The sequence below is a fragment of the Choloepus didactylus genome, chromosome 4 (genome assembly GCF_015220235.1).
Source record: "Choloepus didactylus isolate mChoDid1 chromosome 4, mChoDid1.pri, whole genome shotgun sequence".
In the NCBI taxonomy this organism is placed as follows: domain Eukaryota; kingdom Metazoa; phylum Chordata; class Mammalia; order Pilosa; family Megalonychidae; genus Choloepus; species Choloepus didactylus.
Window position 1 is genome coordinate 76,910,468 of NC_051310.1, and position 26,116 is coordinate 76,936,583.

General features: G+C 38.8%; 2 protein-coding genes across 5 annotated transcripts in view; both read right to left on the reverse strand.

Moving 5' to 3' along the window:
• FAM189A1 (family with sequence similarity 189 member A1) overlaps positions 1-26,116 on the reverse strand; it is a 496,302-nt gene that overhangs the window by 172,692 nt on the left and 297,494 nt on the right. The window lies entirely within an intron of this gene.
• NSMCE3 (NSE3 homolog, SMC5-SMC6 complex component) lies at positions 4,397-6,077 on the reverse strand. Its single transcript, XM_037832877.1, has one exon. The coding sequence runs from the start codon at positions 5,932-5,934 to the stop codon at positions 5,077-5,079; it is 858 nt and encodes a 285-aa protein (XP_037688805.1). The 5' UTR covers positions 5,935-6,077; the 3' UTR covers positions 4,397-5,076.

Below are 26,116 nucleotides of genomic sequence, written 5' to 3' on the forward strand. Positions count from 1 at the left end.
ACGTGATATTCCTGCCAAAGATGATAACCTGAATCAGATCAGGAAGAAAACATCAAACAAACCCCAATTGAGGGATGATATCTTCAAGTGTCAAGATCATGAAAGTCAAGGAAGGTTTGAGGAACTGTTAGCAGACTGAAGGAGAGTAAAAAAGCATAACTAAACTCAATATGTGATTCTGGACTAGAACATTTTGCTGTAAAGGACATTATTGGGACAACTGGTGAAATGTGAATGGGAATTGAAGATTAGATGGCAATAAAGTACCAATGTTAACGGCTCATTAATGGCTTTATTGTGGATATGTAGTAGAATGTCGCTCCTTGTAGAAAATACACTCTGAAGTATTTGTTTTGCAAGAGGAAGAGAGGCGATTGGTATCATGTCAGCAACTTATACTCAAATAGTGCACAAAAAAAAAATCCCTTGTACTGCGCTTGAAACTTTTCTGTAAGTTTGAGATCATTTCTAAATAAATAAATAAGAATAATTCAAAAAACCAATAAGGACAGTACAATGTAGGAAAAGCACAGGCTAATCTCCTTTACAACCAAAGACACAAAAATTGTAAATAAATTTTTAGCACATAAAATAAAGTTCTCCCCCCCAACCTCTCTCTATGTATGCATGCATATATATATATATATATTTTTTTATTTATTTATTTTTTTTAATGCATCAACAGAAGTGATTTTCCCAGGAATGCAAAAATGGTTATACATCAGAAAAATCTAGCAACATTACTACACCAAACTATTCCAAAAAATTTACAAATTTTTCCAACAAATTTACAGGGTAAAGGAAGGAAAAACATTTAATCACGAGCAGATAAATAAAGAACATGACACATTAAAAAGCCATTCATAATTTTTTTAAACACCTCTAAGCAAGTTAGGAATAGGAGGGAAATTAAATAACTCAATTAAAGGTATTTATGCATAAACAAAAATACTAATAGCAAACATCACACCTGATGGCAAAATTTAAAATCAGGAACAAGGAATCAGGAACATCCTTGATGCCTGCTGTCACCACTTCTTTTAAATAATGTATTGGCAGTTCCAGCCAATGCAAAAAAGACAAGAGTAAAATGGTGTAAGAAATGGAAAAGAAGGAAAAAATCTTATAATATGATGCTATAGACTTAAAATGGCATGGTATTAGTAAATGGATAGCAAATAAGCCAATTCATTTCTACATAGAACCAAACCACAAATCCATTTACCAGTATATGAGGTATCCTAAGCCAGTGTGAAAAGGATAAACTATGAAAAATTGGTGCTATGTAAACTGGCTATCTATGGGAAAATAAGAAATTATATCCATACCTTGAATCATACACAAAAACACAGATTAAAAACCTAAATGTGAAATCAAAACTTTGAACACTTAGAAGAAAATATTGGAAAATATCTTTACAAATATCAAATATCAGGACTAGGGGCAATTTTTGAAAGTACTACATAAAAAGCACAACCTAAAAGTCAAATATTGTTGAGTTTGACATATTAAAATCAATTCATTTGCATGACCAATTAAAAGTGAAAATGTGGGAGACGGTGTTTGCACTAGTATAGTAGAGAATGGGTCAATACGCAAAACATATAAACTAGTCTTATAAATGAGTAAAAACAGAAAAAGGGCTGATATATGAAACGTGAATGGCAAAAGGGAGAGAGCACTGAGAGCTAAAGATAGGTAGAAATGCAAAGAATGCACTAGTAAGCAAGAGATGCAAGTCAATACCATGATAAATTATCACTACCTACCCACCAGAATGGCTGAAAATAAGAACAAACCAAGGGTTCACAAGACAGGGAGGCTGAACGGTTCAGAAAACAAACAAACAAACAAACAAACAAAAACAAAAAAACTCTATAAAATGATGGGGAGTGTAACGTAATACAATCTCAAGAGCGCTTTGGCAATGCTCCATGATTGCTCTATTTGTTTCTGGCTGGAGAAAATCTCACACATGTGCCCAAAGAGGCATTGTACACTGCCTGCCAACACAAAAACTGGAAAGAACTTAACTGTCTAGCCATAGATAAACAAAATCGTTTTCCTTGTTTATTTTTACTTAATGAAAGAAAACTAAAATGAATTAATCAAATCTACCTTTATCTACATGGCTAAATCTCAAACAACCGTGAACAAAAAAACAAATGACAGAAGGATATGTACAGTGCACTATCACTTATGTAACTTGTAAAAACTCACAAAGTAATGCTATATATTGATGTATACACATACACGTAGGGAACGTCTAATATAAAACAGCATGATACCCACAACTTTTTATTATCTCTGGGAAGGGTGAGAAGGAAAAGGGCTTGATCTGGTCTGTAATGTTTTACATTTTAAAATCTGAAACAAAATGGTGACTTGCTGATGGTAAATTGCTAATATCTCTATAAGAAAAATGCAGAAGATATTTGCCCTGGATTTAACTAATAGTAGATGGTGGGTACTGATAATTTTCACTAAAAATGTGAGTGTAAACATAACAGGAATAGAAAGCAGCCAGGGCTCTTAGCCAGTAATTCTTACCCTAAATTAAATGCAGACCAGGAAGAAATGACAAACTAACTGTATTCCACTGAAATAAATACAAGCCCCAATTCAACAGAATGAAATAAAACCTCTAACACATCACATTTCTCCATAACCACCACATATCCACCAGCAGCTATTCTAGATGGCGTTTAGCTCCATGTTTATCCAGTCCACATTTTTTTTTCTCAAAGTATTTACCTCATTTCATGCTTAATTTGCGGCACCTTATGCCCTACAACAATTATACTTACTCACTCAGTGAATAAAATATTTGCTGATTTGTCATATTTCACAATAAGTAAATAACAGAAACTGTGGAACTGTAACCCATAACATTCTTTGAAATTTGCTAACTACTTGTTAAATTGTACTTGGAAAGTTATTACTTTTATGTAAATATGTTATATTCCACAATAAAACTTCAAAAATAATAGTTGCTGAATCTCTGTAAATAAACAGCATTTTGTTTGATGCTATGGGGGAATGCAGCGAGAGAAGACAATGAACTCTTTTGTTTGCATAAAGCCATGTTCCTGTCAGGACAAGAGCCAGAGGAGGGGAGGGTCCAGCTCTGTGGCTGGGGCAAGTTTGGCCCATCTCCCACCAACTTCTGTTTAAGGTTCTTTCTCTGGAGGTCAGGCTGTTAGGATAGTCCTAGATCCTTCAATGCTTGAGGTGACTTGGTAAAACTCCATTCCTTGTTGCAATATGAATCTAAACAGAATGCACTGAAATAGGATTCAAACCTGAGTTCTTAGCCCAGTTCTACTTCTAATTCCAGGTGTCCTGAGGCTTCAGTCTTCACAAGCGTAAAAAAGAGATGGATGGGCTAGGACATTTAAAATCCTTTCTAGCACTAACATTCTGAGTTGATGACATAACATCATATTAATAATGTACAAGACGTGGGCAACTGTCTTAGTTTACTCTAGGATTAGGATGGATGGTGAACATGTATTGAGTTCTCACTATTACGTATTTTAAATATATTATCTCATTTAATCCATAAAACAAGCCAAAGAAATTGAGATTCAGAGAGCTTAAAACCTACTCTAAATGACCATGTTGACAAGTTAGCATGAGCCATAATTCAGATTGTTGAATGACCTCAAAACCCATACCCTTTCCACTACCCTACAATACCATCTCAAAGCCCTGGGGAGATCTTATGCCTAACTTTCCTGCTCATACTACTCTTTGTGGGATGGACTCACTGCTCACACTGCCTTTTACCATGTGTTATGTTTTCCATAAAAGCACATGACGGTGCCAGACCAGAACACAGTCATAACTTTTGAACCAGTAATTCTATTAGAAGGAATGATTTAGACCAAGATAAAGAAAAACTTAAGAAAACAAAAACAAAATCAAGCTCCAGACAAAGGAGAATAAAAACTAAATTAAAAAAAAGAAAATTATGAACAAAGTAACAACCAAAATACTCCACACTAAAAACTTTACATACATTGTCACGTGTAATTACTGCCCTAGCACACATGATTTGGCATCATCACTCCCATTTTACAGGTGAGGAAACATCTGTCCCCAGGTTCATACAGCTGGTTAGTGGTGGAGCCAGGATATGGATCTAAATAGTCTGATTCCAAGCAAGCACGGCTCATTAATATGTCACTATCTTACAAATTTTGGGGGAAGCCACAGTAAGAAATGTTTTACATCATGACCCAATAAACACAGACATATAAAAGTGAAACTTCTACAAAACTCTACTTACCTTATTATATAAAGTAGAACAAACTATCTTTTTCTTTTTTTTAAGATAGTGGTTTTGAGTCACAAAACAAATCTCATAACGCACTACTAAAAAAACAGACAATGCTTAAGTGCTTCAAAAATACACCATTTATTATCAATAAAACAGCCAAAAGAAAAAAGAAAAAACTAAATGGTCAGCAACAGGGCTGAGTAGTAATTATGATTATATAGTAAGAATTTTTTAAATTGCTATTCGGAGAAAATAAAATACGTACACTGCTTGGAACCATGCAAAATACTTAGTATATAAGTAGAAAAAATATAAAAATAAAATAGCTGTGTTAAGATAAAAAGGATATATAGACAATTATATTTTCAATTTATAAAGATTTTTATTTTTCCCTAAACTGGGGTAATTAAAGAAGCCAGATAATAGCTACTTTGCTTTTATTTTCTTGGGACCAAAACAATTCACTGATATGTTCTTTCTTACTAGTCTGTTCGGGATCATGGTCCAGTTTGCCAATTAGTTTTACAAAGCTAGCAAAAGTTTTATACCAAAAAACACATACAAGTAAAACAAATCAAAACCACCACCCCCTTCCCCATCCTTCTCTTTCGTAAATGTTGATTTGGAACCAAATAATTAAGAACGTTAAAGGAACAACGCTTTGCAAATAAATTCTAAAGTTACACACTTATACATGCTACAGAAATATGTCCCACTCCTCCCCGCACCTCCCACCCAGTCCCCCAGCACTGCGCCTTTGGGCCCCGAGCCCTACCCCAGGAGCCCCAATGATTTCAAGAGGAGGGGGCCGGGCCCCCCGACTGGGGTCTGGCCCTACCCTCCTCTTCTGCCAAAGCCTCAAAGTACTGCGCTGGCCAGTCCTTGGGGTCCTGGTTATGCACTTTGGCCACAAACTTAAGCACCTTCATCTTGCTGGTTTCCAGGCTGGTTCGCGGGCCCCACTGGAACTCATAGTCTATAGGGTCAGTGTGGGGGATCCGCCGGTACTCCAAGTAACGCTGCCGCACGAACTCTTCGGTGATGAGTTTCTTGGGGTCCCCGAAAATTAAATGCTTCTTTGTGGGGTACACCCCTAACCGACGCAGAAAGTCCCAGACCTCGGTCTCCTTGACGGTGTTGCCCTTCATAAAGATGAGCCCCAAGACGATCATCAGGAGGCCGGTGGTGGGCGTGCCCTGGTCGCCCCGCACCTCCGCGTCCTCCTCCACCGGCTCCAGGGTGTTGATGAGGATGTAGCTGTTGCTCTTGGGCTCGAGTTCCACCAGCTTGTACCCGAAGACGTACTCGAGACGCTGGGCAGCGAGCTTGAGGAGGTCAGAGAAGATGTCCTTGTAGTCTCCGATGACGTGCTTCAGGATGTCGGTGCGCTTGATCGGAATCTTCTTCTGGTCCTTAATCAGCAGGAACTGCACCAGCTCGGCCACCTTCAGCTCCAGCTGCTTCTGGGTGCGGGGCCCCACGGCGGGGGTGGCCTGACTGGAGCGGGCGCCCCTGGACGAGGCGCTCAGCGCCCCCTGAGATCCTCCTGTGCCGCGGGAGGTGCTCGGGGCCTCCTCCCCGCTGCGGCCCGAGTCCCTCTCCCTCTCGGCCTGGCTGCCAGGGCGGCCCCGGATCGTCGGCTTCTGCAACATGTCACTCGGGCGGCGGGCGGCGGGCGTCGGCTCGGACTGGGCGGGCACAGCACTCGCCGTAACGGGCGGCGGCGGCGGGATCGCGGAAGCGGCCGGAGATGCGGAGTGCCCGGCGGTAGCTTCTGCACCTGCGCGACGCACGTCCCAGCGGCCCGGGGCGGGGCCAGAGAGGCTGCGCGTTACGTCGCCGGACAGCGCACGTCGCGTCGGCGGAGCCTGGGCGTGGCGTCGGTGGCGTGTGCGCGGCTGCCGCGCGTCTGCAGGAGAGGATTGGTGGTCTTGTGCCTGTGGCCCGTAGCGGTGCTTTTTATTGTCACCTTAAGTGAGGTCCTTACCAAGCCATACAAATAGAGGCAGGGACCGAAACTCTTGAACTAGTGTGCGGCGGGATTCAGGACCAAACGGGCTCAGGGACGTTCTAGAGAGAGAGTGAGTATGAAGAGTTTTGAAAGTGGAACTGTTTCTAAGTGGAGAGAATTCAAAGCGTAAATGTGGGAGAAACACAGGGTGAAGAGGAAGATAAGGCCGTGAAAAGTAAAGGAAAAGCATTTATTTCTGCATGAGACATAGATTAATAATAATAATAATAATAATAATAATTGTTATGGAAGACCTAGAGAACTTCTAATTGGAGTCCGTAAGACTGCCGTCACCACTCCCCCTCCTCAGGGTAGTAATATCCTCCCTTAATTATGATCACCAGTTAACTTTGTCTGACGTCCCCAAGAGTTTATTTTAAAATGTTTGATAAAGGCAGGCTTTCCTCGCGAGCGGGAATTTCTTCTCCTTTTCACTACCATAGTTTTTATATTCTCCATATTAAATTGCATCAACTGGACACCGCCGCGCAAAGCGTGTTCCGATGAGACGTTTTCGCTTGCTTAAACGAATTTCTCGTTTAGAATCCCGATGCTCAAATACAAGGCTTTAGGTCCACGACCACAATTTTAGCAGTGGAGTAAAAGAGAAACATGCTCCTTCAGGAGATTGCCATTTCATTTTGAGCATCACTGATGAAGAATTGCAATAATGTGACTCTGGAATTTATTAATTCTTAATATATCAACCTTAGAGCTTAATGAGAAGGAAAAGAGAATCCAGGGGTATCATCCCCCATAATCTGTGATGTGTGCACTTTGTGTGTGTATATATATATATATATACATATATATATATACACACACACACATATATATATATATAAATTTTATTGTGCAACTCTAAAGCCAAAAAGAGCAATTTTTTACTCAGTCCATCATAACTTATTAAAATCTTACCAACTCCCAAAAAAGAAAATGAATTTCCCTCTGCCTTTTTAAAGCTGCTAAAGAAAGTGGGTAGACTCTTTAAAGAACTACAGGAAATTGAGTTCCTCTTTAATGCAAATATATTCAAAGGAAAGCAGTTCAGAACATATTTGAATAATAACCTCAAAACACAACCTTATTAAAATTTCATTAAATGTTAGTATAAAATTTTTGTTTGCAATTCAGTATGAAAATGCAATTTGATAATGGCATGGAAACTGCAATATTAAGTGTAAAATGATATTCCATGTTGTGATACAAGTATGCTAAAAATCTAGTAAGCATGGAAAAATAACTTTCTGTTTTACGTAAGACAACATATTCTCATCTTCAATACAGAGGCCTATTAAGAAAAATATATGTAACATCAATGCATTCATTTTTTTTACAATGAGAAAAAATCTGCTTCAGTTTGCTTGTAAATTAAAATTCAGACTCAAGTTCAAAAGAAGCCTTCTGCCAACTATCTAGAATTCTGCAAAAGGTCTCTCCAGAAGGATCAGTTGTACTCTGAGTCAAAAAATGTCAGCAACCGAAAAATAAAGGAAAAATGGAAAATAAAAAATGGAAAGCCATTTTCAACATCTGGGCTGCGTTTTCAGTGTTTTTTCATGATAAAGTGTTCATTTAAATTATCAAGCAACCCCAACCACCTGGCTCCTCCTGTCTCTGTGTGCAAATCAGCAGGGTCCTTCAGCAGCATCGTTACCCAGGCAGCAAACCATTATTACTCAAGACAGGTAAGAAATGGTAATAGGTTTTAAGTCTTGTTTGAATATGGTTGCTGGGGGAGATCTGGAATTGTATATATATATTACTGGAATGAAGAAAAAAAACACATAGAACTGTACAACACAGTGAACTCTGTTGTAAATGATGGACTATATTTCATAGAACAATTACAAAAATGTTCTTTCATGAATTGTAACAAATGTACCACACTGCAGGGTGTTAATACTAAGGTAGTATATGGGAACTCTGTATTTTATGCATGAGTTTTCTGTAAACTTACAACTTCTGTAAAACAAACAAACACACCTCTCTACACTTTGTTCAGAAGAGTGCATGAAAAAATACAGGCATAAAATAGTGTTAGAAAGACATTTAGGCAATGGAGAAGTCACCCAGGCCCACACTCCACCTCAGTTTGATATGGGAAGCCATGGATGTGTGAGGAGAAATTGTGATGATAATGGTGATAACACAATAATAATAATAGTAAATATAAAGAACGAGGACAAAAGCTAATGATTATACACAGGTAACTTGGTCAGACTATTCCAAGTGGTTTACATATAGTCATTTAATCTTCACAACAAACCTACTGAGGCATGTGCATTTATTGTATTTGTCTTCTCACAAATGAAGAAACTGAGGCATAGAGAAAATATATAACTGGTTTGTGGTCCCACAGCAAGTTAAGTGGTAAATCAGGGATCTGAATTTAGGCAATCTGATTCCAGAGCCTGTGCTTAACCATGTTTTCATGTGCAGAAAACACAGACCTAGTGACTTTGCACAAGTAAGGGCTTTAGAATTAGATGGACCTAGATTAGAAACATTTAAGACATTAGGAAAGCTACTACACTCCAAGTTTACAGTACTAATCCTGGCCTCAGAGATTAAGTGAGAAAGGTTTGTGAAGCACCTAGGACAGAGCGTGGCAGGGTAATCAGTAAATATTTGAGGATTACATGAAGCTGTGTAGAAAAAGATGAGAAAGATGTATACTATGGATAAACACATGTAGATACAAAAATCAGAAAAAGGTCTGGGAAAAATATATATCACGGTGCTCTTAAAATAATTCAATTTTGATTTCCTTGCTTGAGAAATAAATGTAAAATATATTGTCAGTGAAGCTTAACTTCTCTGTGACACCATGCCATAACAGTTATATGCATTTAAATTTTTAATAAATTTGGTGTGATTTGAATATGGCACTTGTGACTTGTTTAGATAGTGAAGTAAAATGACAAGTGTTAGAAAAGAAAAACATTTTCAAACACTTTCTTCCAATAACCTTCATACTTTGAGGCAAAAACTAAGCTACCTAAGATTTTAAAAGCATTAAACAAGGAAATGCCTACTACTAATTGTTCTTTAGAGGTTTCTCAGTAATTAAATGCTTTATCTCATCTCTTGGTAGGAAATGCCTGCCAAGAAACTACTCATCTTTATTCTCTACAGAATTTTCCTCTTCATTCACCAGTATTTCTCAAAAGATCAGAGAAAGGTTTTAATTTTTCTAACAAGCAATCTAGTTTTAAAAGTAGGTGAGGCTGGTGTTTATGGTGGCAGTATTCATGATTTGCAGTGGATAGAAGTGGCCTAAAGGTACATCAACTGATGAATGGAATGGCGAACTGTGGTATATACAACAATGGAATATTGAGCAACTACAAGAAGGAGTGAAGTTGTGAGGTATGCAACTACGTGCATGGACCTTGAGGACAGTATGTTGAGTGAAATCAGAAATGAAGGGACAAACATTACAACGCCTTACTAATATGGACTAACTATAATGTGCAAACTCTGAGAATGGAATCTGAGAGCAAACGTTATTGGGGAAGCTTACAGTAAAGGTTCCTAGATTGTAACCTCCTACAGCAGTCACATCTATTCATGAGTTGTACTGGTTATCTCTAAATTCTGAGATGCTGAGCTCTTTGTGTATAATCTGGTTGGTCCCTGGAACTTCATGATCTGTGTGACTCCTGAGACAGCCAGAGTACGACAGCTATGAAAGTCAGTATTACCCCATACAGCACCTGTTAAAAAATCCGAAAAAAAGTTCAGTTCAGACTTCAACTGGCGATATGTATGAAGCTGATCTGGTTAAGACTAAGGCAAATCAGACTAAAGGGTAAAGGATGATATTGACAGTGCTTTAAAACTTGAACTTCTATGTGAGACCAAAGGAAGAGATGTTTATTTGGTGCAAAATCTATATTTTCTGTAGCACACTATATAATTTAACTTGTATGGTCAGTTTATTCAAACACCATAAATTACATGGAACTTTGAATAGGGAGTGATATCTGGTTGGTTTGTACAAGTTAGTGTGAAGCCCCAATACATCCCATAGTAATTTGGGTAGAGAATAAAAATGTATTTGCAAAGCCCCTTGAGGGACTGGGGAAAAAATGTGGAAATATTAAACTTTCCCACCTGGGGAATTACTGATAATGTCACAAGCATTGGGGACTACCAATTTAGAAGGCCAAGCCATCAATCTTGGGTCTTGCCGTTATGAAGCTTGTTACTGCAAAGGAGAGGCAAAACCTACTTTTAATTGTGCCTAAGAGTCACCCCCAGAGAAACTTTTTTTTTAAAATTCAGTTTTATTGAGATATATTCACATACCATACAGTCATCCGTGGTGTACAATCACCTGTTCACAGTACTATCATATAGTTGTGCATTCATCACCCCAATCTATTTTTGAGCATTTTCCTTATACCAGAAAGAATAAGAATAAAAAATAAAAAAGAACACCCAAATCATTCCCCCATCCCACCCTATTTTTCATTTAGTTTTTGTCCCCCTTTTCTACTCATCCATCCATACACTGGATAAAGGAGTGTGATCCACAAGGTTTTCACAATCACACTGTCACCCCTTGTAAGCTACATTGTTATACAATCGTCTTCAAGAGTCAAGTCTACTGGGTTGGAGTTTGGGAGTTTCAGGCATTTCTAGCTATTACAATATATTAAAAACTAAAAAGTGTTATCTATGTAGTACATAAGAATGTCCACCAGAGTGATCTCTCAACTCCATTTGAAATCTCTCAGCCACTGAAGCTTTATTTCATTTCATTTTGCATCCCCCTTTTGGTCAAGAAGTTGTTCTCCATCCCACGATGCCAGGTCCAGATTCATCCCCGGGAGTCATATCCTGTGTTGCCAGGGAGATTTACACCCCTGGGAGTCAGGTCCCACATAGGGGAGAAGGCAGTGAGATCACCTGCCAAGGTGGCTTAGTTAGAGAGAGAGGGCCACATCTGAGCAACAAAGAGGCACTCAGGGGTACTCTTACGCACAATTCTAAGCAGGTTTAGCCTCTCCTTTGCAGCAACAAGCTTCATAGGGGAAAGCCCCAAGACAGAGGGCTCAGCATGTTAAGCCTTCAGTCCCTAATGTTTGTAAGAACAGCAACAATCCAGGTGAGGAAGTCCAACACCTCCACATCCTCCCCCAACTCCTCAGGGGGGCCCTGAATATATATTTTTAATTTCCGCCCAAATTACTTTGGGATGTGTTGCTATTTCACTGTAACTTATACAGACCTACCATATCTCACTTCCTATTCGAAGTTCCATGTAATTGTGGTGTTTGAACAAACTGACTGTAGAAGTTATATTGTTTAGAAAATATAGATCCTACACCAAATAAACCTTTCTTCCCTTGGTCTCATGTGAAAGTTGAAGTTTTAATACACAGTCAGTTTCAGCCTTCACCCTTTGGCCTGATTTTCCCCAGTCTTAATCAGATCTGCTTCATTCCTATCTCTAACTGAAGTCTGGGGCTCTTTTTCAGCTTTTTTTTTTTTAACAGTTGCCGTATGCATTAACACTGACATTCATAATCTGCCGAGCTCTAGCTCTTGTGTTTCAGGTGTCACACAGATACCTAATGTTCCAGAGACCAATCAGGTTATACACCAAGGGATCAACATCTCAGAGTTGGGAGACAGCCATTACAATTCAGGAATAGATTGGACTGCTGTAAAAGCTTACAGTCTAGGGACCATTACAATAATCATTTCCCTGTTAGGCTGTGCTCTAAGATTCAATTCTGAGTTTACACATTGTAGTTAGTCCATATCGGTGAGGCATTCTAGTGTTTGCTTTTGTTTCTGGCATACTTCACTCAAAATGCTGTCTACAGGATCCATTCACCTCCTTGCACGTCTCACAACTTCACTCCTCGTAGTTGCTCAATATTCCATTATAAGCATACACCACAGTTCACCATTCTGTTCCTCAGTCGGTGTACCCTTAGGCCACCTCCACCCACTGCAAATCATGAATACTGCCTCCATAAACACCAGTGTGCAAATGTCCATTCATGTCTCTGCTCTCAGATCTTCCAAGTACATACCCTATAATGAGGTTGCAGGACCTTATGGCCCCCATATACTTAGCTTCTTGTGGAACCACGCAGTGACCTCCAGAAGGGCTACACCATTCTGCCTCTCATCAACAGTAAATAAGTACATCTCTCCCTCCATGTTTTCTCCAGCACTTTTACCAATATTTATATTTTTCCTACAATTTTATAGAGATATATTCACATAACGTACAATTAACCACAGTGTACAATCAGTTGTTCATGGTATCGTCATATGGTACATTTATCACCACAGACAGCACCTGAACATATTGATTACTATGAAAAAGTTCTGGTTTTTTTTTTGGTGAATAATAAAAAAGATAATAATAAAAAGAAAAATAAAATGTCATACAATACAATATATTAGTTAAGGACAGAAAATAACACTACTACCAAGAATCCCGTATCCCTCCCTTATATCCCCTTGTCATACACATTTAACTTTGGTATATTGCCTTTGTTACATTTAATGAAAGCACAGTACAGTGTTACTGTTGACCATAGACTCCAGTTTGCTCTGATTATGTTTTTTCCCAAATACCATCCCTTTTTCAACACTCTGCATGGTTGACATTCATTTGTTCTCCCACATGTGGGAACATTTTTATATTTGTACACTTAGTAACAGTCATTGGCCACTCCAGTTTTTGCCAAGTTATACAGTCCCAGTCGTCATCATCTGTCTTTACCTCTGTTGTCATACATTCCCCTATCCCACCTCTTTCAGCCTTACTCACAGACATCTTTGTTCAGTGTACTTAAAATATTGTGCTACCATCACACAGTATTATGCTATCTATTTCTGGATCTATATAGTCAATCCTGCTGAACATTCTGTAGTCCTTCAGCATCAAATGCCTGATCTCTACCCTCTTTCTATCTCCTGGTAGCCTGTATTACCAGCTTTTAACCAGAGAACCTCTTTTGTTGCTCAGATGTGGCCTCTCTCTCCACGCCAACTTGGCAAGTAAACTCACTGTCCTCCCCTCTGTGTGGGACATGACTTCCAGGGATGAACCAGGACCCAGCATCATGGGATTGAGAAAGCCTTGACCAAAAGGGAGAAGAGAAATGAATCAAAATAAAGTTTCAGTGGCTGAGAGATTTCAAATGGAGTCAAGAGGTCATTCTGGAGGTTATTCTTATGCGTTATATAGATATCCCGTTTTAGTTTTTGGTGTATTGGAATAGCTAGAAGTAAATACCTGAAACTTTTGAACTGCAACCCAGTAGCCTTGATTCTTGAAGATGACTGTATGACTGTATAGCTTATATGGTGTGACTATGCGATTGTGAAACTTGTGGCACACACTCCCTTTATCCAGTGTATGGATGGATGAGTAGGAAAATGGAGGCAAAAATTAAATGAATAATGGGATGGGGGTATGGGATGTTTTGGGTGTTCTTTTTTACATTTTATTATTATTTTTATTTTGAGGGGAGTAATGAAAATGTTCAAAAATTGTGGTGAGGAATGCACAACTGTATCATGGTACTGTGAACAACTGTTATATACTTTGGAAGATTGTATGGTATATGAATATATCTCAATAAAATTGAATAAAAAAATAAAAAGTAGGTGAGGACTTTTTGGGAAGAAAGGCAATGATAAACGCATGCAGCTGTCATATGTGACCAACTTCCCTGACTTCCAGTGGTAGAAAGTAGGACAACAAATGTGGGACATGTGAACAAGGGACTTGGGAAACAAAGATTATTTTGGTGGGTAAATAGCAGGGAAAGCAATAAAAATATTTTGATTTTGGCAATAAAATCTCTTGATTACACCTACTTGTTTGTAGCAAAGACCCTTCCTGTTTAGATCACATATAGACTCTTTCATAACATTTTGCCCTTCATGAAAGATTAATTTGATTAAGCAGCAACAGAGCTTTCCTTGGCTGGTGGAAGGGATGGGGAGGTGGGGCTTGATGAGGAAGTGCTTTACAGAAGCACTGGTGCCATTTGGCCCAAAAGACTCTTCTTATGAAAATAATTAAAGTTGATTATAAAATTCCAAAGCCATCTCAAAGAGGATCTAAGAGATGGAGCGACACTTCTAAGACTGCCATCTGAATTCCTGGATCCAGAGTTCAATGTTGGACTTGTGGGGATACCTAGTTCCTAGGGCATGTAACATCTTTTGGTTAAGCTGCCTCAGGTTGATTCTGCTTACTTAAAAGTAAAGAAGTTGTGGCTAAATTTGTAAGCAAACCCATTATGCAGGGAGAAAAGGGGTACTACAGAATGAGAATTTATTTAAAAGAGATGGAGCTAGACGAGGTAAATACTACATATAAGGATATTTTTATTGAAAGGTGATCTGAATACAATTCACCATTTTTGTTAAGTTTCTTGGCGTATTCTGTAGCTGAGGAAAGTGCTTATGTTAACTTTTTAGCAACTGGCAATAAGGGCAAGAGAGGAATCATGAATGGCTATACTTTTCCATATTGAATGTACATGTGAGCTAATCCACACAGAAAGGAATTTCAGATTTTAGAACATACTTTAAAGCAGCTGCTAATCTAGAGTCGCTGTGTTCTCCATATTTAACCTAAAGCATTTCCCTACTTGTGGCACCATTCAAATTGACAGAATCCACACTCTTTTAGACTCCACTTTAGCTTAGAGCTGAGGTTTGTATACCCAGAGGCCAGGGGCACCAAAAAGGATCTACGGGACAGTCAGCACAGGGTTTCTGTCTCCTGAGATGCAAGTGAGAGCTTAGGTTCCTGATGAGAAGAGGACTTGTTCCTTTCCCAGGCCTGGAAAGACCCAGGATCATGTGGTATTTGTGGGGTAACAGCTGGCAGGAGCCTGTCTATCCCTTCTGAGAGACTCAATAGTTGGCTTCTTTCTGAAGATATTCCTCCAAGAACCTATCTCAAGCTGTTGACCAATTGCCCTCAGAGACAGCTTCACAGAAAGGTCAAATGCTGCCAGGCCTTGTGAGGTTAGGAGGCAGGAGCTTGCCCCCTGCACCCCACTCCACCACCACTGTGAGCCTGGACTCCAAGAAGCTTCATGGTGCCTCAGCAGTTGTGTCATGTTCCTTTTGATTTATTGTGGCCCATTAGAGCAAAATCTTCTGTGCCAGAAACAGTTCTCCCACCACTTGCCATTCTAAAAATTTTCCAATGATTCTACCAATGTGACCTATGGAGAAAAGGAACACATGCAAAACCCTAGATAGGTGAAATAAGAAAAATCCCAATAACTTGAAGAAGCAGTAACATGGACTAGGCTTTAGCTAGAGTGACCCAGAAAGAAAGAATATTCAAGTTAATAAAATAAGGAATGAGAGAGGATGATGAATGAAAGAGGGGATAACTAACTTTACAGAAATAAAAAAAGAACAACTGTATGCCAACAAATTAGATAAATTAAATGAAAAGAAAAATCACTAGAAACACATTTTAATGAAACTTTTCAAGAAGAAATAAAATCTGAATAGACCTATAAAAAAGAAATTAGATTAATAATATTAAAATTTCCCCCAAAGAAAAACCCAGGCCCAGAAGGCTTTGCTGGTGAATTCTACCACATATTTAAAGAAGTATTAACACCAACCCTTTACAGACTCTTCCAGAAAATTGAAAAGACCTAATTCTCATCATGTTTTATGAGTCTGGTATTATTTTGTTACCAAAAGCAGAAAACGACATCACAGCAAAGAAATCTGCAGACCAATATCCTTTATGAATATAAAGGCAAAAATCCTTACCAAAATAATGCAAGTCAAATCTAGCAAAATAGAAAAATGATTATACGCCATTAGCAAATGGGATTCATTTGTGGAATGCAAGGTTGATTTAAAATAAAAAAATTAATGTAAAACACCATATGTTGGGGATGGAACCATGTACCCTACAAAAGACATGTGAACCCATCTGTAAATGGGACCTCTGAAGATATTATTATTAGTTAAGGTGTTGACTCACTAGCGAATAATATATATTTGAAGAGCCTATTTAGATGAGGCCAAATTGAATTATGGTAGACTTTAATCCATATGGCTGAAGTCATTATAAGGAGAGGAAATCTAGAAGGAGACAGACAGCTGAGAAGGATAAGTAGAAGCCTGAAGAAGAAGCCATGTGACAAAGACAGAGAGGAAGCCAAGGAACCCCAAGGCCCACAGCAAGTCAGCACCAGATTGGAATATGCTCCAGAAGAAAGTACGAACCCTTAAGACCTTGATCTTGGACTTCTATCCTCCAAAACTGTGAGACAGATTCCCTTGTTAGAGTCAACTTATTATATGGTATTTGTCCTTAACAGTCCTGACGAACTGAGGCACCATATTAAGAGAATAAAGACCAAAAAAATTATGATCATTTCAATAGACGCAGAAAAATCATTTGACAATACCCAACAAGCTTTCCTGACAAAAACATTCAACAAACTAGAAATAGAAGGGAACTTCTTCAACCTAATAAAGGGCATCTAAAAATATCTATAATATCACACTTCATGGTGAAAGATTGAATGATCTTACTCTAAGATCAAAAACAAGAAAAGTGTGTTCATTCTCACAGCCTTTATTCAACATTGTACTGGAGGTTCTAGCCAGGGAAATTAGGCAAGAAAATAAAATAAAAGACATCCCAATTGAAAAGGAAGAACTAAAACTATCCCTAGTCACAGATAACATGATCTTGCATATACAAAATCACTAGGAATCCACTAAATAGTGTTAGAACTAATAAATGAGACCAGCAATGCTGTAGAATATAAGGCCATACACAAATATCAATTGTATTTCTATACACTAATAATATTATTGAAGTTACAAAAAACATTTCCATTTACAATAGTTTTAAAAAGAATAAAACATTTGTGAATATATGAACACAAGAAATGTAAGGCTTGTAAACTGAAAGCTACAAATTACTGATGAAAGAAATTAAGGAGATATAGATAACTGAAAAGACATCCTGTGCTTATGGATAAGAAGACTTGATATTCTGAAGATGACAATACTCCCCAGATTGATCTATAGATTCAACATAATCCCTATCAAAATCCCAGCTGGACTTAGTGCAAAAACTGACAAACTGATCCTAAAATTCATATGGAAATTCAAGGGACCCAGGATAGCCAAAAGATTGTTGAAGCAAGATGTTGAAGCAGGAAGTTTTACAAATTGTTTCCTAAACTAAAAAAATGAATAAGCTGGAAAAAGATATTGGAATTAAATAGATGAGAACCCTGAAACAAAAGGGGACATCTGGAGGGGCAGAGGAAGCAAGAGGCTACTGACAGTTCAGCTTTTGTAAGTAAAAACGGGAACCAGTTACCAGCCCCCATTCCTTAGCCCCTTGGCAGCAGCTGCAGAAATGGCTACCACAAAGTGCAGAGCTGAGGAGCAGCCGGCTGGGGTCAGGCCTGGCAGACAAAACCTACTCCTCCAGAAGTTGTGAAGAAGGGTCAAGACTGGTCAGGGGGATCCCTAAAGGACCAGTGTAGACGCCAACTGTACCGGTTTGCATATATTCTGTCCCCCAGAAAAAGCCATGTTCTTTGATGCGGTCTTGTGGGGGCAGACATATTAGTGGGGATTAAGTTCAAACGTTTGGATTAGGGTGTTTCCCTGGAGATGCACCCCACCCAACTGTGGGTGATGACTCTGATTGGATAATTTCCATGGAGGTGTTACCCCACCCATTTAGGGAGCCATATAAATGAGCCGACAAACAGAAGGAACTCAGTGCAGCTGAGAGTGACATTTTGAAGAGGACCTACAGCCAAGAGGGACACTTTGAAGAATGCACTAGAACTGAGAGAGGAACTGCAGTTTACAGAGACATTGTAGAGACAGCCTTTGAAAGCAGACTTTTGCTCCAGAGAAGCTAAGAGAGGACAAATGCCCCAAGAGCAACTGAGAGTAACATTTTGAAGAGGAGCTGCAGCCTAGAGAGGCAGGTCCTGGGAGAAAGCCATTTTGAAATCAGAACTTGGAGCAGATGCTAGCCACGTGCCTTCCCAGCTAACAGGTTTCCCAGATGCCATTGGCCATCCTCCAGAGAAGGTACCCGATTGTTGATGCATTACCTTGGACACTTTATGGCCTTAAGACTGTAACTTTGCAACCAAATAAACCCTCTTTATAGAAGCCAATCCATTTCTGGTGTTTTGCATCCGGGCAGCATTAGCAAACTAGAACACCGACCTTGTTTTCAGTCCTACCTGCAGCAGAGACTTCTGGCCTCACACTGACATCCACAGGGACTTAAAGAGCCAGTGCACTGTGTGTGTGTATGTGTGTATGTGTGTGTGTGGGGGGGGGCGGGTTTCTTCTTTATCTTTCTAATGTTATTTAATCTGCTGAATCCTTGATTTGGATTTGGAGGTCCCAGCAGCATGTTCTGGCCTTACACCAAAATCTACATAAAGAGCTAGTGTATACCTCTTTAGTTTTTGTAATTCTATGTGTGTGTGTTTGTTTTGTTTTGTTTTAAATGGACTGGTTTCTTTCTGTTTTGTGTTTTTAGGTCCAACAGATTCTGAAGGAAATAGGATGCTTGCCTAGGTTTTGGACTCGACAGCAGCAGCTTCCAGCATCTCAGTGGCTCACAGCAAGAGACCTGGTGAGGCAGTGCACCTTCTTTTTCTTTTCCTGTATTTTTCTCAGTGTGTGTGGTTGTTTTTTTCTTCTTTCGTTTCTTTTTCTTTTTCTTTCCTCTCTCTCTCTCTTTCTTTGCTTTTCTTTTCTTTTCTTGTTTCAGTGGACTAAAGGTGTGAGAACTAGACTCTAGAGTGACCACAACATAATACTAAGAATGTCCAGTTCTCAGTAAAAAATTACAAAACCCACAAGGTGACAGTCAAGTATGGCTCAGTCACAGGAAAAAAATAATATGACAGAAAACATTCCAGAGGAAGCTGAGTCTCTGGAATTAGTAATCAAAAATCTCAGAACTCTCTTAAATAGAATCAATGAACTAAAGGAAAACATGGACAAGTAACTAAAAGAAATCAGGTGCGGGACACTGTTAACGAGTTCCGACTTGGCGGGCCTGGGCCAGGGGAACTGATCAGCCCCTAGGAAAGGTAGTGGGCACGGACAGTACTATCTTCCACGGCCCCCCGGGCCTGAGAAAGTGGAGCCGGATGCAGGCCCCATTTCCTCACCCCAAAGTACAACTGTCAGGGGAAGCTTGCCGGAGAAAACCGCCCCCTTTACCTTGCCCGCCCACTGCCCGTTGCCGGAGCAACTCCCGCCCCTTTTCAAACGACCTCCGCGCCCTCTCAGAACCAATCCAAGCCTTTAACCCCTACAGCTAGCCCGCCCTCTAAACCGCCCTATATAAACGTGTACTCTCCCCTAATAAATGCTCTGGGCTTCTTCACCCTCAAAGAAACGTGTCCCGCCTGTTTCCTCTCGCCGCCCTCCACACCTTGCACGCCACCGCCGGGGACCTGGCCAAGTCCCCCGCCTCGCCTTCGCCTCCGGGAAAGAGCCCCTGCCGCCGGTACCCTCCGAGCAACGCCGAGAGCCGAGGGTTCGGCAACCGGCAGCCCCCCCCCCCCCCACGCAGTAGACGCGACCGCAATCAGGAAAACAATTTATGAACAAAATGAGAATTTCAATAATGAGAAAGAAATTATACAGAAGAACCAAATGGAAATTCTGCAACTGAAAAGGACAATAACTGAAATGAAAAAAATTCAGCAGAGGGGTTCAACAGCAGATTACAGGAGGCAGAATAAAAGGAATAGTGAACTTTAAGAAAATTGAAATTGTCCAGGTTGAGGAGCAGAAATAAAAATGGAGAGGGGGCAATAAAATTGAAAAGCCTTTAGCTAGACTGACAAAGAAAAAAAGAGAAAAGATGCAGATAACTAAAATCAGAAAGGAAAAATGGTGATACCACTACTAACCTTACAGAAACCAAAGGATTACAAGAATGTTATGAACAATTATTGTGCTGGTTTGAATGTATTGTGTCCTCCAGAAAAAGTCATATTCTTTGATGCAATCTTATGGGGCAGACATATTAGTGGGAATTAAGTTGGAACGTTTGGATTAGGTTGTTTGCATGGAAATGCGCCCCGCCCAAACTGTAGGTGATAACTCTGATGAGATATTTCCATGGAGGTGTGGCCCCACCCATTCAGGGTGGGCCTTGATCAGTGGAGCCATATAAGTGAGCTGATGGGCAGAGGGAACTTAGTGTAGCTATGAGTGACATTTTGAAGAGGAGCCACAGCCAAGAGGGACATTTTGAAGAAAGCACAGGAGATGCAGATGAGATACAGTTTGGAGATGGCCGTTGAAAGCAGACTCTTGCTCCGGAGAAGCTAAGAGAGGACAAATACCCCAAGTGGAATTAAGAGTGACATGTTTGAGGAACTGCAGCCTAGAGAGGAACGTCCTGGGAGAAAGCCATTTTGAAACCAGAACTTTGGAGCAGACACCAGCCACGTGCCTTCCCAGCTAACAGAGGTTTTCCGGACACCACTGGCCATCCTCCAGTGAAGGTACCCGATTGCTGATGCATTACCTTGGACACTTTATGGCCTTAAGACTGTAACTGTGTAACCAAATAAACCCCTTTTAGAAAAGCCAATCCATTTCTGGTGTTTTGCATTCTGGCAGCATTAGCAAACTAGAACAATTATATTGCTACAAACTTGATAATCCAGAAGACATGGAAGAACTCCTAGGAATACACAAATTACCCAAACTGACTCAATAATAAATAGAAAACCTTAACAAAACTATAACAAGTACAGTGATTGAATCAATAATCAAAACCCTTCCATCAAAGAAAAGTCTAGAACCAGATTGCTTCACTGGTAAATTCTAACAAAATTTAAAGAATTATCATCACCACTCCTTCTAAAACTCTTCCAAAGAATTCAATAGGAGGAAACACTTCCTAATTCATTCTGTGAGGCCAGCATTACTCTAATACCACCCTTTAAGATATTGCAAGAAAAGAAACTTACAGATCAATTTACTTTACGAATACAGGTACAAAAATCCTTTTTAAAATACTAGCAAACTGAATCCAACAGCATATTAAAAAGATTAAACACCCTGACCAAGTGAAATTTATCCCAAAAAAGTTGCTTCAACATTTGAAAAAGCAATCAATGTGTATTAGTCAGGGTTCTCTAGGGAAACAGAACAAACCAAAATTTCAGTAAATATGAGATTTTATGAAAGTATTGCATGCAACTGTGGGGATGTATGAATCCAAATTCCATAGGACAGGATACATGAGTCCAAATTCCACAGGGTAGGCTGCGAGCTGGCAACTCTGATGAAGGTCTTTAATGAACTCACCAGGAGAGGCTGGTTGGCTGAAGAAAAAGTGAAAGTTCTCTCTTCTCCCTTAAAAGGCTTCACTGGTTGCATTAAATCCAACTGACTGGATTCTCTAATTGCAGAAGACACTCCCTTAGTTGACCGTAGATGTAATCAGCCACAGATGCAATCAGTAGACTGAGGGTTTAATAAACTAGCCTTCTCATTTAATAACCAGCCAGAAATGTCCTTGCAGTAATGGTTAGGCTAGTATTTGCTTTACCAGACAACTGAGCACCATCGCCTGGCGAAGTTGACACATGACCCCAACCATCTCACAATGTAATACACTACATAAATAGAATGAGGGGAAAAAGTATGATTATCTCAACATACTCAAAAAGCTTTCAACAGAATCCTGTACCCCTTCTTGATAAAAACACTCAGGAAAGTAAGAATAGAAGGGAACTTTCTCAACATGTTTAAGACCATTTATCAAAAACCTAAAACTAACATCATACTCAATGATGAAAGACGTAAAGCCTTCTTAGTAATATGAGGAATGGAACAAGGATGCCTGTTTTGATCACTGCTATTCAATATCAGACTATAAGTTCATGTCAGAGCAGTTAGGCAAGAAAAAGAAAAGGTATCCAAATTGAAAAGGCAGAAGTCTATTCACAGATGACATGATTGTATATAGCAGACTTTTTTTTTGGCAGAAATAGAAAAACCAATCCTCAAATTCCACAAGAAAACTATTAGAACTAATAAAATTGTTTGGTTAAGATCAACACACACAAATCAACTGTGTTCCTATACTAAACCAAAAGAAGAAATTAAGAAAACAATTCAATTTACAATAGCATGTGTTCTAGTTTGCTAATGCTGCTGGAATGCAAAACACCAGAGATGGATTGGCTTTTATAAAAGGGGGTTTATTTGGTTACACAGTTACAATCTTAAGGCCATAAAGTGTCCAAGGTAACACATCAGCAATTGGGTACCTTCACTGGAGGATGGCCAATGGTGTTCGGAAAACCTCGGTAAGCTGGGAAGGCACGTGGCTGGTATCTGGTTCTGGTTTCAAAATGGCTCTCTCCCAGGACATTCCTCTCTAGGCTGCAGTTCCTCAAAAATGTCACTCTTAGTTGCACTTGGGGTGTTTGTCCTCCCTTAGCTTCTCTGGAGCAAGAGTCTGCTTTCAACAGCTGTCTTCAAACTGTCTCTTATCTGTAGCTACTCTCTTAACTTCTGTGTGGTCTTCAAAGTGTCCCTCTTGGCTGTAGTAGCTCACTCCTTCTGTCTGATCTTATATAGTGCTCCAGTAATTTAATTCAGACCCACCCAATGGGTGGGCCAACACCTTCATGGAAATTATCCAATCAGAGTCATCACCCAGATGGGTGAGGCGCATCTCCATAGAAACACTCAAAGAATTACAATCTAATTAACACTGATAGGTCCACCCACACAAGATTACATCAAAGATAATGGTGTTTGGGGGGACATAATACATCCAAACTGGCACAGCATGTAAAAAAATTAAATATCTATGTGTAAATTTAACTAAGGATACCAAGATTTATATACTGAAAACTACAAAATACTGCTGAAAGAAATTAAAGAAGACCTAAATAAATGGTGTGACTTCCCATGTTCATGAATGAGAAGAGGTAATATTGTTAATATGTCAGTATTACCCAAAGAAATAGACAAAAGCAATACAGTCTGTATCAAATTTCTAGCAGATTTTTTTTTTTTTTGCTGAAATGGAAAAACCAATTCTCAAATTCATACAGAATTGCAAGGAGCCCCAAATAGTCCAAGCAATCTTGAAAAAAGAACAGAGTTGGAGAACTCACATTTCCTGATTTCAAATTGTATAACAATGCTACAGTAAACAAAACAGGGTGATACTGACATAAAAACAGACATATAGGTCAATGAAACAATTGAAAGAACAGACAAGACCTATACATCTATGGCCAATTGATTTTTGTAAAGAGTGTAAGTACATAAACTGTAAAGAACAGTCTCTTCAACAAATGGTATTGGTAAAACTGAGTATCCACATGCAGAATAATGAAGTTGGAACCCTATCTTACACCATATACAAAAATTAATTCCAAGGATCTAAATATAAGAGCTAAAACTATAGAACTCTTAGAATATAACACAGGGGCCAATCTTCATGACCTGGAATTCACTAAGGGATTCTTAGATATTATACCAAAAGCACAAGTAATAAATAATAAATTTGATTTCAATAAAATTTTAAAACTTTTGAGGATCAAAAGAAATTATCAAAAAACTGAAAAGACAACCTACAGAATGGGGGAAAATAGTTTCAAACCACAGATCATATAAGGACATAATACTATAAAAGAAGCTTTATAATCCAACAACAACAATGCAACCTAATTAAAAATGGGAAAAGGACTTGACCAAAGAAGATATATAAATGGCCAATAAATACATAGAAAGATTCTCAGCATCATTTGCCATATGGAAATGCAATTCAAAATCACAGTGAGATACTATTTCACACCCACAATAATGGCTACTATTAAAAACCAGAAAATAAGTGTCGCAGAGGATATGGAGAAACTGGAACTCTAATGCATTATTGGTAAGAATGTAAAATGTCAAAGCCACTGTGGAAAGCAATATGGCATTTCCTCATAAAGTTAAATATAGAATTACCATATGACTTGGAAATTCTACTTCTAAGAATATACTCAAAGAGAGCAAAAACATTCTCAAACAGATACTTCTACACCAATATTTACAGCAGCATTATTCACAATTGCTGAAAGGTGGAACCGAATAGATAAACAAAATGTGGTACACACAGAAAATGGAATATTATTCAGCCATAAGAAAGAATGAAGTTATGAGGCATGCTGCAGCATGGAAGAACCGTGAAAACATACTCAGTGAAATGAGCAAGGCACATAAAGACAAAAATTACATTATATCACATAAGAAATAAATATAACTAGAGAATTCACAGAAATAGAAAGCAAATTAGAGATTACCAAGGGAATAGGGTGAGAAGGAAAGGAGGAGGGTTTGTTTTTTAAAAATATAAAAATATAAAAATAAATAAAAAATAAAAACAACTTGAAAAGGAAGAATAAGATTGCAAGACACACTTCCAAATTTTAAAACTCACTAAAACACTACAGTAATTGAGGCAGTGTGATATGGGCATAAGGATAGCCAAATAGATCAATCAGTGGGATAGAACTGAGAGTTCAGAAATAAACTCTAACATTTATGGCCACTGACTTTCAATAAAGGGCCAAAACAATTTAATAGGGGAATGAATAGTCTTCAAAAATGGTGGGGGATAACTAGATATATATGCAAAATAACTTGGCACCATACACGAAAATCAACTCAAAATGGATAATAAACCTAAATCTAAGAGCAGAAACTATAAAACCCTTAGAAGAAAATATAAGAGTAAATCTTTGTGAGCTTGGGTTAGGCAAGATCTCTTATATCCAAAACCAAAAGCACAAGTGATAAAAGAGAAGATTAATAAGTTGGATTTCATCAATATTAAAAACTTCTGTGTGTCACAGGAAATTTAAGATGTGAAAAGACAATCCACAGATGGAGAAAATATCTGCAAATAATAAATCTGATAAGGGACATACATTAGGAATATACAATTTTTACAACTTAATAATAAAAAGACAAATAACCCAGTTTTAAAAATGGGACAAATGATTTGAATAGATATGCCTCCAAAGATATAAGAATGGCCATTAAGCACATGAAGAGATGCTCAACATCATCAGCCTTCAGGTAAATGTAAATCAAAACAACGAGATACCACTTTACATTCACCAGAATAGCTATAATAAAAAAGACAATATCAAATGTTGACAAGGAGGTAGAGAAAATGGAAACCTCATATATTGCTGGTGGGAATGTAAAAAGGTACAGCCTCTGTGCAAAACAATTTGGCAGTTACTAAATAAGTTAAACATAGAATTACCACATGGCCCAGCAATTCCACTACAAGGAATGAAAAACAGGTGTTGAAAAACTTGTGCATGAATGCTCATAGAAGCATTATCCACAGTAGCCAAAAGGTAGAAACAGCCCAAATGTCCATCAAGGAATGAATGAATAAACAAAATGTATGGTATATCCATGCAATAGAATATTCATCCATAAAAAGGAATGAAATATTGATACATATTACAGTGTAGATGAACCTCAAAAACATTATGCTAGGGGCCCCCAGTTGTAGCCAGAACCATCCAGTCGCCCTAGGATGGGGCCACTGGGTCCAGATGGGGGTCACCATAATCTGCTTTATCCTCATCCAGAATTGGAAGGCAAGATGGCATCTGGCTAAGTGGTACATTCTTGGTGACAAGGAGAAACAGAAGTTGATCGAGGTGGTGCATGCCATGGTTACCATCCAAGATGCCAAACACAGCAAGTCTGTGGATTTCCAGAGCTTAAAGATTGTTTAT